The following is a 13,283-nucleotide window of genomic DNA, read 5'->3' as shown; positions in this document are numbered from 1 at the left end:
TTTCTGGAATTGCCACCACTAATCTGAGTACGCACATCACCTCAAGAAAGGAAGGTTAATGTCAAGATAAAATACCTTCAAGATTATTTTGTTCTACACTAACAAATCCCCAAGTTTTCCTTGAAAGCAGAAATCTGAAACTCATTCATGCAAAGCAGAAATTCCCAAAAATATTCTACAATGAAGGAAATAAAATCCTTAGTGTAAAATACAAATTATGCAGTGAAGCGATCCTCACCCAGGGAGACCAGGTTTCTGTAGTTTTCTAACATCACGTCCCTATACAGATTCTGCTGAGCAGGGTCCAGATAGCTCCACTCCTCCGGAGAGAATTCTATGGCCACATCCCTGAATATCAACAGTCCCTGGCAAAGAAAAAACACATACTTATCAAGTGGCCATGGGCAGAGTTCTTAATTTGATTCCAGGCACAAAGAGAGACAGAGAGAACTGGTTCTTACTTATAGAAGAGACTGAAATGATCAAATAATTGTAAACACAGAAATATTCTCTAACATATTCTTTAATTCTGAAGAAAGAGGATGGCATAAGCTCCACATAACCAGGGTAGACAGTCTACTCTTGTGAATAATACAGTATAAAATTAAGGGCATCAACACAGGCATATACATTTTTTCCTGCTCTATTTACATTACACAGGATAAGCTGGTACATGTAAATGTAGAAGTCATGATTCATCAGAAGGTACCCCTCAAATTTTAATGTGTACACAATAAACTAGAGATCTTCTTAAAATGCAGGTTCTAATTCAGAAGGCCTAGGGTGAAGCCTGAGTTTCTGGATTTCTAAGTGAGCCATACAGTGATGCCACTGTGTCTGGGCCAAGGAAAATATTTTTTCAGACATGCAGGAAGTGGCAGAGCCTGTGTTTATTTCAGTTTATCTAACCAATAAACAAACATGAGAGCCTTCATTTTCCAAAGCAAGCTATAAGCAAGGAGAATCTACAAAGAAAGAAGAACTTCCTAATTAAATGTGATGGCTTATATGTATCAGTCAGTAAATCTCCCCAAGGTACTAAATAATAATGAAAAAAATACCTCTATAGTGCAAAAATCTGGCAGAGAGCACCTTAACCAAGTAAATAAAATTAAGATCAACTATAACAGGATAAATTGACATCACGGATGTCAAGGATCACGTGACATCAAGGACACAGTATCACTGCTCTGATATTATTGGCCACAAAAATAGTAAATTACAATCTGAATCTAATCATGTAGAAACATGCTTTTTTGTTTTGTTTTTTTGAGACAGTCTTGCTCTGTCGCTCAGGCTGGAGTGCAATGGTGCAATCTCAGCTCACTGCAGCCTCTGCTTCCCAGGTTCGAGTGATTCTCCCACCTCAGCCTCCCAAATAGCTGGGATTACAGGCGTGCACCACCACACCCAGTTAATTTTTGTATTTTTAGTAGAGATGGGGTTTCACCATGTTAGCCAGGCTGGTCTTGAACTCCTGACCTCAAGTGATCCGCCCGCCTCAGCCTCCCAAAGTGCTGGGATTACAGGTGTGAGCCACAGTGCCTGGCCAGAAACATCAGTTTTATGCAAAGTTCAAGCTATAGCTGTTTCCCTGGTTCTTTAATCTGTAATAGGGTATTTCAGTAGTGTTTCTTTAGCATCCTAGACAGCAAATGTCTTCTAATTATTCTCTTTTCAGAACTTTAAGTTATTCCAGGCAACAAATGCCATCCTCTTTAAATGTCTCTTTTCTTAATTCTGTTCTGCATAGAGATGATGGAGCATGTGGATGAAATCTAAACGGTACATGATCCCCTTCTTCACTGACACCCCAAGACTCAGCCCCATCCCCAAGGGTAATCCTGGGGATCCACACTTTCCCATGTTGATAGGTCACAGACCATCTCAATACTGCCCATCATATGTTAATGGTAAGATTTGGTCCTGACATATAAGAAGCCTGGAAGGAGAGAATGGAGAGAAGGTTCTGGTATACAGGAGGAAGGATTTTACAGAGCTCCTTATCAATCATAAGAAAAAGGGCAGGGGAAGGGGGGAAGGTAGTTGGGAAGAAACACATTAGGCAGGTACATCAGAAGTACAGAAATAAAGGTTTGCAAGTTCCAAACACATAACATCCCAGAAGAAAAGAGGACACATCCCCTGAACCCAGACACATTCACCTGAGAACCAGCCATTTCTTCCTCTTCTTCCTTCTTCTCTGGGATTCCTTCTCAGGTGAGATTATCTGGACAAATCACACCTGCATTTGAGAATATGTCTTTAAAGGTGTCAGCACAACCCTTTCACCTGCAACCACACACCTACAGGCAGAAGGCCCTGCAGTGCAGAAAAGGGAATACTCCCCTATTTTTTGTCACAGGAGACAGGAAAAATGAGCTACCACATAAAGACCAAAAATGTCCTGCCTTCGGGTGATCACCGCTGCCATGAACTCCAGCAATTTGTGGTACAGCAAAGGCAATATGGACCTTGGTGACCTATCCCTATCAAACCCAAGAGCAGGCCCTCTGACCTCCTTTTGGAACCCAAGTCTCATGACTGTATCTGGGAGCCCTCAAGGTTGACTCTGATCTCAGCTTAGAATCGCTGGGGGCACTTACTTAAAACAACAATTGTGCTTCCATCCAGACGACAGACAGCATCTTTGGAGAGGGCACGTGTGATGGCAGCTCTCCAAACCGGCTATTTGATTCTAATTGCAAGCCTGGGCTGCGAACCACATAGCTGAGTACTGTCCCTCCGGCTTCAATGTACATATAAATAATTTGGTATTCTGATTTGGTATTCCAGGCCCCGTTCTAAGTAATGTGTTTCCGCAGGTGTGAAAGGGGTCTGCAAATTGGCTTCTATAACAAGTCTTCTGATACTGTTCCCCCTGGACTCCTTATTAGCAGCACTCAGCTAGAGAAGGCAAATACAGCACAGAGTCCCTTGTACCCAACACCGGTATCACAACAGAAATGCTTTGGCATTTCTGAAATGCCAAATTTTAGAAACCTATACACAACACCGGTATCACAACAGAAATGCTTTGGCCGGGCGCGGTGGCTCACGCCTGTAATCCCAGCACTTTGGGAGGCCGAGGCGGGCGGATCATCTGAGGTCGGGAGTTCAAGACCAGCCTGACCAACAGGGAGAAACCCCGTCTCTACTAAAAATACAAAATTAGCCGGGCGTGGTGGCGCATGTCTGTAATTCCAGCTACTGGGGAAGGCTGAGGCAGGAGAATCGCTTGAACCTGGGAGGCAGAGGTTGCAGTGAGCTGAGATTGTACCATTGCACTCTATCCTGGGCAACAAGAGGGAACTCAGTCTCAAAAAACAAAAAAACAAACAAAAACCAGAAATGCTTCTGATTGCAAGTGAAGACCACCAATCGCCATCCTGAAAAATGGCATTCTCTGCTGAGCCTTTAAAGTTTACTGAAGTCTAGAGAAGGCAGCAATGTCTGAGTAAGTCTGTACTGGGAGAACAGCATGGACACGGGCATTAATGAATGTTTACGGAACACATACTATGTGCTCAGAAGTATGTTACAGAGGACAGCGCTGAAAACCTAGTAGTAGGTGAGGTAATTCTTCTAACACTCCGAGAGGTGGGTACTAAGTGTTCCATAATCCCCAGGGTTTACATGAAGGGTGCAGCTTTTCTTTTTCTGTTTCTCCATCACTGAGTTTTAGAAAGAAAATATATAGAATAAAAGCTAAATACAGACTGATGGGAGAGATACAGAAAGAAGGGGTTAAATGTAGTTGAGAGGGATTTTTCGTTGTCTCATGGAGGAACTACTGGATCTGCAGGAATGAAGAACAACTGGATCTGCAGGAATGAACAACAGGTTGCTGGGTGGGATGTCTCTAGCAGCACTGGTTTCAGTGAAAAACAAAGGGCCACAATTACACAGTTCTTTGTTCTCATTTATCTGCTTTTGGGTTTGGGAAAATTGTGAGCACCTGCTCTGGAGACATCACAGGAACCACCACGCAACAACTCTGATGTCCTCTAATGAATTCTGTGAGGGAGATTTCAGGGTGGGATAAGGCCTGGGAAGCAGGTTGATCTGGCAGAGCTGGGCCAAGAAGCAGACCCTCAGCTTCTCATCTTTATGCCTCTGGGTACTACCAGTTCTGTTTTTCCTAAGCCTGTCCAACAGACACTTGACTCCCAGAGTTTGTGTAATTTTAACCAATTTTAGCCACTTCCTCGTCTATTTTATAAGATACAGCAACGAGCAATTTAACCAACACCCTTAGAACTTTCTAGGACAAATATGTTAGAAACTAAATATTTATTCTTGGCAAGGAAAATGCACTAGAACTAAAGATAATAACAACTCTTTTGTCCATAAATAGCCCTTCAGGTGGCAACACCATAACTCACAAAAGAACAAGAAAAGAGAAGTGGCCTCAATGAAGCCACAATCCCCTGTATACCTCCCTTCTTTTACTGACCACAGGATGCCGAATTCAACCATTTATCCACTGGCTCTAGACTGAAAGTTCCTGGTTGGTAAGGACCCAAGACTGCGTCATCTGTTTTTGTAACGGCCATATGAAATGGAAGCAACTGGTTTATCAGTTTGAGTCTCGAGATCTCCTCCTTGTTTTTTTACCCAATACCAGGAAACGGGAGCCAGTCCCATCTGGATATCAATCAAAGAGATTCCTTTTGTGAGGGGGAAAGAAGAAACATGCATGACTCATTTCTCTTCCTCTGAGATGGAAGCAGCTTTGTTTATTTTTAAAGGAAAAAAACAGGAAAAAAGCCTACAGCATCCAGTATTCCCAGGCCTGACCCTGCTTAGCTTCCAAGATGAGATGAGATAGGGCATGTTCAGAGTGGTATGGCCGTAGACTGGAAGCAGATTTAGACCTTGTCAGCCTGACCTTAGTCTGCACTAATGTTTAAAGACTCCCAGGTACCTGCGACAGGGTCCTCAGTGACCCTGGGCTTATGTCTCCATGGTGATCTAGGCAAGAGAGATTCCGGCTGATTCTTGGGGCAAAAATAGAAAACAGGCCGGCACGGTGGCCCATACCTGTAATCCCAGGACTTTGGGAAGCTGAGGCGGGCGGGTCACCTGAGGTCAGGAGTTTGAGACCAGCCTGGCCAACATGGTGAAACCCCGTCTCTACTAAAATACAAAAAAATTAGCTGGGCGTGGTGGCGGGCACCTGTAATCCCAGTTACTTGGGAGGCTGAGGTAGCAGAATTGCTTTAACTCAGGAGGCGGAGGTTGCAATGAGCTGAGATCGCCCCACTGCACTCCAGCCTGGGTGACAAAGTAAGATTCCGTCTCAAAAAAAAAAAAAAAAAACCTGCCATGGTGGAGTGGCAGATTCTTAATCCAGAGGAGATATTACCTGTCCCTAGTTAGCTAAATCTTGAGTAAGAGAAAGGACAACAGTGCTTCCATATCACACTTCACAGGTGGGTGTGACTGTGACCGGCTCTGCCTATTTTGTGGCCCTAACCTCGCCCTGCTGAGGTTCTTGTTTACATTTACAGATTCTGTCACCAGGCTCTTTTTTTTTTTTGAGACAGAGTTTCACTCTTGTTGTCCAGGCTGGAGTGCAATGGCACGATCTCGGCTCACCACAACCTCTGCCTTCCGGGTTCAAGCGATTCTCCTGCCTCAGCCTCCCGAGTAGCTGGGATTACAGGCATGCACTACCACCCAGCTAATTTTGTATTTTTAGTAGAGATGCGGTTTCTCCATGTTGGTCAGGCTGGTCTTGAACTCCCGATCTCAGGTGATCTGCCCGCCTTGGCCACCAGGCTCTTTTTATACCAGGAGCTTCTCACACAACTGTAACAGATCACTGGACTTGGAAAACTCAAAGGGTGCCACTCTGAAACTGGGGCCTTAAGATGTCTATGTTGGCCAGGCACAGTGGCTCATGCCTGTAATCCCAGCACTTGGGAGGCCAAGGCAAGAGGACAGCATGAAGCCAGGAGTTCGAGACCATCCAGGGCAACATAAGTGAGATCTCACCTCTACACAGGATAAAAAATAAAATCTGCAATGTGGTGTGGTGTGTTCCTTTACTTCTCGCTGTTGAGGAAGGAGGATCACTTGAGCCTAGGAGTTTGAGGCCGTAGTAAGCTATGAATGTGCCACTGCACTCCAGCCTGAGTGAAAAGAGTGAAACCGTGTCTCAAAAAATAAAATAAAGTAATTAAAAGCTTTAAAAAAGGGGAGAAGAGCAAACTTTATTCTCCTATTTTCTGGTGGGGGAGTTAAGCCTCTTATTTCTAGCTGCTCTCAGTATAAAGAGCTCCTTTCATGCTTGGGGTGTAAGGACACCTGCACGGGGGTGCTCCCCAGGAAGAACTAACCAGGCTTTCAATGACCTGCCACAGCCCAGGCTCCCCAGGAAGAAGTAATCGGGCCTTCAATGACCTTCCACAGCCAAGTCAAGGGCCATCATCTTGGACTCACGGATATCTGAATTCCAGTAGGTCTGGATTCAGGCACTTGAGGCCTGGGACAAACTGTGCGTATCAAAGAGGGTTTGTGGGAAAGAAAAAACAGAAAAGTGCTATCAAGTACCCACGTTAAGTACTCAGTGCAGGGTTAGTGAAGAAGTGGTTTGTGCCTACAGATACTGGCCCAAGTGGGGCTGTGCTCCGGCTCATTCCTGTATCCATGCAGGCAGATGAGATGACGGTCATACCGTGGAGGGACCAGGTTGCTGGGGGTGGGGATAGGCCGGGAGTCTTCCAGGCACCTGTGTGGGTTTTCTATGGGAAACTCTAGAAGCAAAGGTGCTGTGACGGGATTCCTGAGGGTGAAGCCTTGTTCTGGGAGGGACATGGCCACGTCAGTGCCTAGTGGGTACGTTTACAAGTGGGTGAAAATCATGTAGTGGCAGCAGAGTAAAGAGGGGGTCTGTCCTCAGAACTCTTTGCTTCTAAGTCCTCAGTCCTGTCTGATCCTGAGAGGAGAGCTGGAATCCCAGGAGAATGTGCAGTGTGTGTGCAGGAGAACAGAGCCTCCCAATGCTGGGACACCCTGAGATGCCTCCAGCCCAGGCTGCTGTGATCTCTTGTGTTTTGTTTGTTTGTTTGTTTGTTTTGAGACGGAGTCTTGTTCTGTCGCCCAGGCTGGAGTGCAGTGGCGTGATCTGGGCTCACTGCAAGCTCCGCCTCCCAGGTTCACACCATTCTCCTGCCTCAGCCTCCCAAGTAACTGGGACTACAGGCACCTGCCACCATGCCCAGCTAGTTTTTTGTATTTTTAGTAGAGACCGGGTTTCACTGTGTTAGCCAGGACGGTCTCAATCTCCTGACTTCATGATCTGCCCGCCTGGGCCTCCCAAAGTGCTGGGATTACAGGCTGTGATGTCTTTTTTTTCTGACACCAAATGTGTGGAGTTCGCTGAACACCAACCAATTCTCCATCACCAACAGGGTGTCCAACAACTCAATTCTGACACCACCCAAAGTTGGCACAGGACCCACAGGTTCAAGACTCCGTCCCACAACACTGTCCCCACGGCAGGGGCCAGTCACACGTCCCCGGGGGCCCAACAATACTTCTGGGCTACTGCCTATGTATCAGAAACTCCCCTCACCCACTCCTCAAGTACAATCATTTGACAGAGCTATTCACAGAACTCAGCAAAGCACTGTACTTATGTTTACCAGTTTATTGTAAAAGATACAACTCAGGAACAGTCAAATGGAAGAACTGAATATGGCAATGGAAAGTGGTGGGGGAAGATGGAGCGGGTAAATAGCTGTGATTAATGAAATCCTTCACCTCTGTGTTCTCCAAGAACAGCTTAATAAAAAGCAACACCCCTCTAACTTAGATGAAGCTCCTTCTTATACCCATCACAAAGCCAGGCACAGACTTTCAAATTCCCATTTTTTCCCTCTATAAACAGTCAGCTGAACAATTTTGTCTTCAGTTGTTAGAACAAAATACTTATTAACCAAACTGCTTAAGATTCTCTCCTTCTCCTAGGCTCATGAATTTGTACCACCCTCTGCTCGAGCTAACACACAACTCCTATTTATGCCCCTCCTAAGAACAGGCTGATATGGGAGTCAAACTTTCTCTAATCTAGGATCTGATTTCCAGCCCTGCATCTTGTCCTCTCACTCTCACCTTTCTACTCCGGTTTGTTCCTCCCAATGAAAGAAAGCCCTTGTCTGCCTAACCTTCGAGATCCTGGAAGATATCACAGTTGGTGCTTTCCCTCTGTTGTAATACTCCTTTAAAAGTAAGTAACTTCTTACCTAAATGTGAATTTGTTTTATTAGACAAAGTCTAGAAACAGCCCCAGAACAATAACAATTCCATCCTCAGAAAGAGCCTCCAGACTCCTTCCATTCTGACCCCAACGGCATCTGCCTGTGGATCCCAGCTCTCCAGGGCTCTATAGCTCCTCTCAGTATAAAGTGCTCCTTTCATGCTGGGGTGTGCAGGCTGGGACACCTGCAGGGGAGGCTCTCCAGGAAGAACTAACTGGGCCTTCAATGACCTTCTTTTACAGGCTCAAGATCGGCCTTAGCTTAGAGTCACTGGGCTCCGCCTTCTATTTCCCAGTCAGGGTTATTCACTTAGTTGTAAATGAGAAAACGCTCAGTGTTTGAAGAATCCAGCAAAATCACTCAAACACAGTGTTTATTTAAGAGAATAAAATTATAAGTCACTTACATTGTATACCTCAATAGAAAAAGCAAAACTCTCAGTTTCAGACAATAAACATGTCACATTATTTCCGTAATTCAAATCATTCAGTAAACAATCACATATGAACATATCTGGGAGATGTCAAGTCCCATCTTCTAAAATTCAGTATTAAACTCAGACATCTAGATAACAGAGATATCAACTCCACAAGTCCTCCACCCTGCAAAAAAGAGGAACTAATATTTTGATGAATCAATGTAATTCACCAATTAATCTACTACTTTTTTTGTGGAAATGTATTCATTTCCTATAGCCATACTGGAAGAGGATTTTCCCTATTACTTTCCCTGGTAGCATTCCCACAGCTAAGCCCTGGGATTCTGTTTAAAATCACCCCCTAAAAAAGAACAGGCCTGACAAACTTACTACACTCTAGTGAAGAAAAAGGTAAATCAGAATTTTTAACAAGTGAATATTTGACTATATATGTAATGTCTTTTCGGAAATCCACCTCTTAAACATTTTCTTACCTTTGAAACTCTACTGTTAAAATGCAATTGACAGTTAATAAAAAACTAAGGTTGAAATAAGTGAAAAAAATTTTTCAAGGTGTAAAACCCAGGAAGTGGCAACGCTGATTGTAACACAGACAAATCTGACTCAAGTGCCAAGTCAGGCCATCCTATCACTTGGGACATTCCTCTGTTTCCATCCTGCTCACTGACCACCTTCCCCCCTTGCCCAGGAGCCACCACACTGTGCCCCACTGGGTGCCCCAAGTGGTATGACTGTGCAGATTCTTGCATCCCCTCACTGGAGTGGGTTTTCCTTGTCCTTTGGAACAGTTTTTTCCCCTTCACAAGTCTGAGAGAATCCAGATGTCAGAAATCATTTCTGTCTTTTCTTCTCAGTATCAGCATCCAACTGGCTGACCAGCAATGTGTCTCCAAAGAACAGAAGCTGGAGTTGGGTGAAGCCAATCATCAAGTCCTAAGGTGTTAGCTTTGTAAATGCTGAGAGGAAGGGTAAAACCAGCTTCCTCTCAGCCCCAGGGCATCCATCTGCTCCCTTAAGAGGCTCCACCTCCATCACTGAGGCTGTCCTCTGAGAGGAAAGGAACAAGGTGCTAATGTTCACTAAACATGCCTTGAGATGGGTCACCCCCCAGACAATTATGAAACCCAGGCACAGAAAAAGACTGGAGCGTGGCTGAGGACACATGACCTTGTAAAATTTCCAAAGCAGAACCTCAAACCAAAGACATTCCGATAAGGTGTCTGTGCCTGGGGAAGATAAAAGAGACACAAAATTTTTTTTAAAGCAGTGTGTCAGGGGATTCTTCTCTGCTCACATAAAACGTTTACAAACAGAAAACAGATGTCTAAAAAAAGTGCCATCCAATGCTCTGTGAAAAAATGATGAAAATACTGTGTGTGAAATGTACAATAAAGCAATAAAGGACACATAGGCTGGGGGGACAGGATGGTGGATGTGAGACCCTGCTTGCTACACATTTGGAAACGCAGTGGAAAACCAGTCCCCCTCTGGAGTGTTTAAAATAATTAACTAGCAGTCAATTAGACTGAAGTAGCACTAGTACCATCGGTTCCTAAGGAAAAAAATCTAACTCAAATACATGTTTTGTAAATTACTACTTTAGGAGGAAACGATATTCAGGCTGAACCAACCACAAATCTCCAATTAACCTCTCATTACATAACCAGATTTCCACCTGGACAGTCCAAATGAGGCGACTCCACAACTGTAACTGTAACCAAGTTCTGATTTTGGTTCGCTTCCTCATGCCCCTTACAAAAGCCTTTGCTCCAAGCACCCACAAACCAAGCACCCACAAACCATGAATGGGCACTCTGCATTGATGAACAGCTCTTTGCTCAAATAATCTCTTTAACGTTTAAACCTTGACTCCATTTTCATTTTTACCAGGAGAAAGGAGGGCTTGGGACCCCACAGCCCACAGCTCCTCGCACGCAGTGGCTCCTCCTGGGTCGGGGCTCTCCCCCAGGCGCCTGCCGTCGCCACCGCACAGCTGCCAGCGAGGGGCCGGCCGGGCGGAAGTCGAGCACAGAAGCGGACCGGACGCCGGCTGAGGCTGGCGGCCCAGCCCACATCCTGAGGCCAGGGGAAGCTGAGGGCCGGGCGGGTCCAGCGGGGTCTCGGGTCTGCAGACTCCGGAGGGAGCTGTGGGGAGGCCTGGGGCCGCCACAGCCAGTTCCAGCCCGTTTCCATCAGCCCCCTGCCCACCTCGGGACCCCGCCCACATACTCACCATTTCCCAGCTTCCCGGGTGTCCAGGCTTCTTAGCTATGGATCTCCTGATACCTGCACGTCACAGGGCAAGAAGCCGTGGCGGCCACCTGGGCTTCCCCGAGCAGAGCACGCCGAGCACAGAAGACGACCCAGCTAAGGCTGGCAGGAGAGACGAAGGCCCCGCCAGATCCCGGAAGCCGCGCCCTTCTGTCCCGCTGCACGCCTGATTGGACGGTTCTTACGGCTGCGCCCCTGATAGGGCTCCAGGCCCCGCCCCCTCAGTCCCTGAGTGACGGAGGATGTGATCCGACGCTGGGCTGAGGGCGACAAAGTGACAGGTTCTTGGCTGCAGCCTTTTCATGGAGGGCTTCCTGCTTGCGCTGGGCCTGGCCCAGCCCAGGGGGTATTTTCATTTAACCTTTTGTGTAAGGTTATATCCATTTATAAATAATATATATGTTATTCACAAATGAAAACAGTATAATGGCAATGATTTTAACATTTCAGATTTTATGACCTTTCTGGCCTCTGGTAGTTTGATCAGCCAGCCTGAAATTTCAAAAAGGAGGCAATCTTTTAAGAAATAAAATGTAAGCCACGTGTGAATTTTAAATTTCCTAGTAGCCACCTTTTAAACATTAAAAGTAACAGGTGAAACTGATTGTAATAATTTATTTAACCCAATATATTCAAAATATTATCATTTAAATGTATGATTAATATCTTAATATTCATCAATATATTAATGAACTATATAATTTTCGGTAGTCAATCTGTGAAACTCACTCTGTATTTCACCTTCCCAGCAAGTCTCGGTTCAGCCACATTCCAAGCCCTCAGTACGCACACATGGCCAGTGGCTGTCACACTGACGTGCAGCTCTGAGGGAGGTGAAGGGTCTGAACCCTCATTTCCTTCCAGAAGTGAAAGATCGGTGCCTCCTTATCAACATCTCTCCCCAGGCCAAAAACTGAAGGGACAGGGCCCTAGAGAGAGCAAGGGCTGCAAAAAGAGAATGTCCACAGGTAGACCACTGCTGCCCTGCCTGCTGTCCATCTTCCTTCCAAAAATCAGACAGTGAAAAAAAGAACAATGGAGCCCCCAGGAGGACCTAACCCCAAGTCTTCCGGTCTTCCACAGCTTTGAATTCCAAAGTTTAGATACACAGAAAATAGATTAAACAAACTTCTGATATTGGTATTTGGCCTTGGCCCTAATGAACAGGCTATTGGTTGTCTTTTTCCTCCTATGGTGTGGGAGACTGGGTGAGTTTATGCACCAATCACATGTACATATGTCTACATGTATCTCTACATAACTCACCACCGTCTAACAAGAGATCCAAATTTAAATAAAGGGAAAAGAAAATCAATACCTATAGGGTGCCTACTGTTTACAGGTAACTAGTAATCAATCTCTCATTGAATTCTGACATCCTGTCTGTAATGGGTGTGTGTGTGTGTTAGTTAGTGATGCATAACAAACCACCAAAACTTACTAGTTCATGATTCGGCTGGTCAGCAATTTAAGCTAAACTCAGCTGGCCAATTCTTTTGGTCTCAGCTGGGATCCTTCAGACATGTGTGGTCAGATGCTGATTGCAGCTGTTTCTAGGGGTGAGTTGCCTGTCAACTGGGGCACCTTCGTTCTTCTCCATGTGGTATCTCATCCCCCAGCAAGTTGTGTGCTTATTATCATAGAGATAACAGGATTCTGAAAGAAAAACAAAAGCACTCAAGTTTTGAGCCTAGGTCCCAAACTAGCACACTGTTATATGTTCAGTTTTCTGTTGACCAGAGCAAATAAGACTCTAAACATTTTGAAATACAGATTTTCCCTCTTGAAGGGAGCAGCTATAAAAGCACTTTGCAAAGGACGTGTATACAGGGAGGAATGAAGAATTTTTGCAATCAGTATCATTATGCCTTTTCTTGCAGATGAGGTTTATGTAAGTGTTCCTAGTCAAGAAACTTCCAAAACCCCACAGCTGCTAAGCAGCTGGGTTGGGATACAGAATCAACTGTAACTCCAAAGCCTGTGTACCTCCGTAGACCATACTACTCGTGCAACTGCCCTGGGTCTTCAAGGTTCTGGAGAGTTATACTTCTGCTGTAGAAGCAGAATTCTTTTGATATTTGTGCCCATATGGTACTGCTTATCATTGGCATAACCCCTCAAGAAAGTGCAGAAGCATGTTGGAAGGATATGGAATATTTAGGAAAATAGCTGAGGAATGAGTTTAGGAAATCAAAGCCAAACAACACATTATTTATTTTTCATCATAGGAGACTTTGAAAACATATAATGTATCCCATATATCTGCAAATTCTTTTCATCATTTTTGGGTATTTTTAGTCCGCTTA

General features: G+C 45.1%; 1 protein-coding gene across 2 annotated transcripts in view; it reads right to left on the bottom strand.

Moving 5' to 3' along the window:
* Nucleotides 1–12,534, bottom strand: part of LOC129033391 (zinc finger protein 682-like) — a 31,289-nt gene extending 18,755 nt beyond the window's left edge. Inside the window, exons 1-4 of one of the 2 annotated variants that reach the window (XM_054481899.2) lie at nt 12,419–12,534; nt 10,940–11,237; nt 2,166–2,263; nt 239–365 (exon numbers count right to left, since the gene is read on the bottom strand). In XM_054481899.2, coding sequence (XP_054337874.1) covers nt 239–365; nt 2,166–2,180 — 142 coding nt within the window. In that variant the 5' untranslated portion in view covers nt 2,181–2,263; nt 10,940–11,237; nt 12,419–12,534. The remainder of the gene's footprint in view (nt 1–238; nt 366–2,165; nt 2,264–10,939; nt 11,238–12,418) is intronic. The other variant, XM_054481908.2, reaches the window with a different exon arrangement.
* Nucleotides 12,535–13,283: the final 749 nt, after the last annotated feature.

Source organism: Pongo pygmaeus, chromosome 1, assembly GCF_028885625.2.
Source record: "Pongo pygmaeus isolate AG05252 chromosome 1, NHGRI_mPonPyg2-v2.0_pri, whole genome shotgun sequence".
NCBI classification, from domain to species: domain Eukaryota; kingdom Metazoa; phylum Chordata; class Mammalia; order Primates; family Hominidae; genus Pongo; species Pongo pygmaeus.
This window is presented reverse-complemented; position numbering and strand designations above follow the sequence as displayed.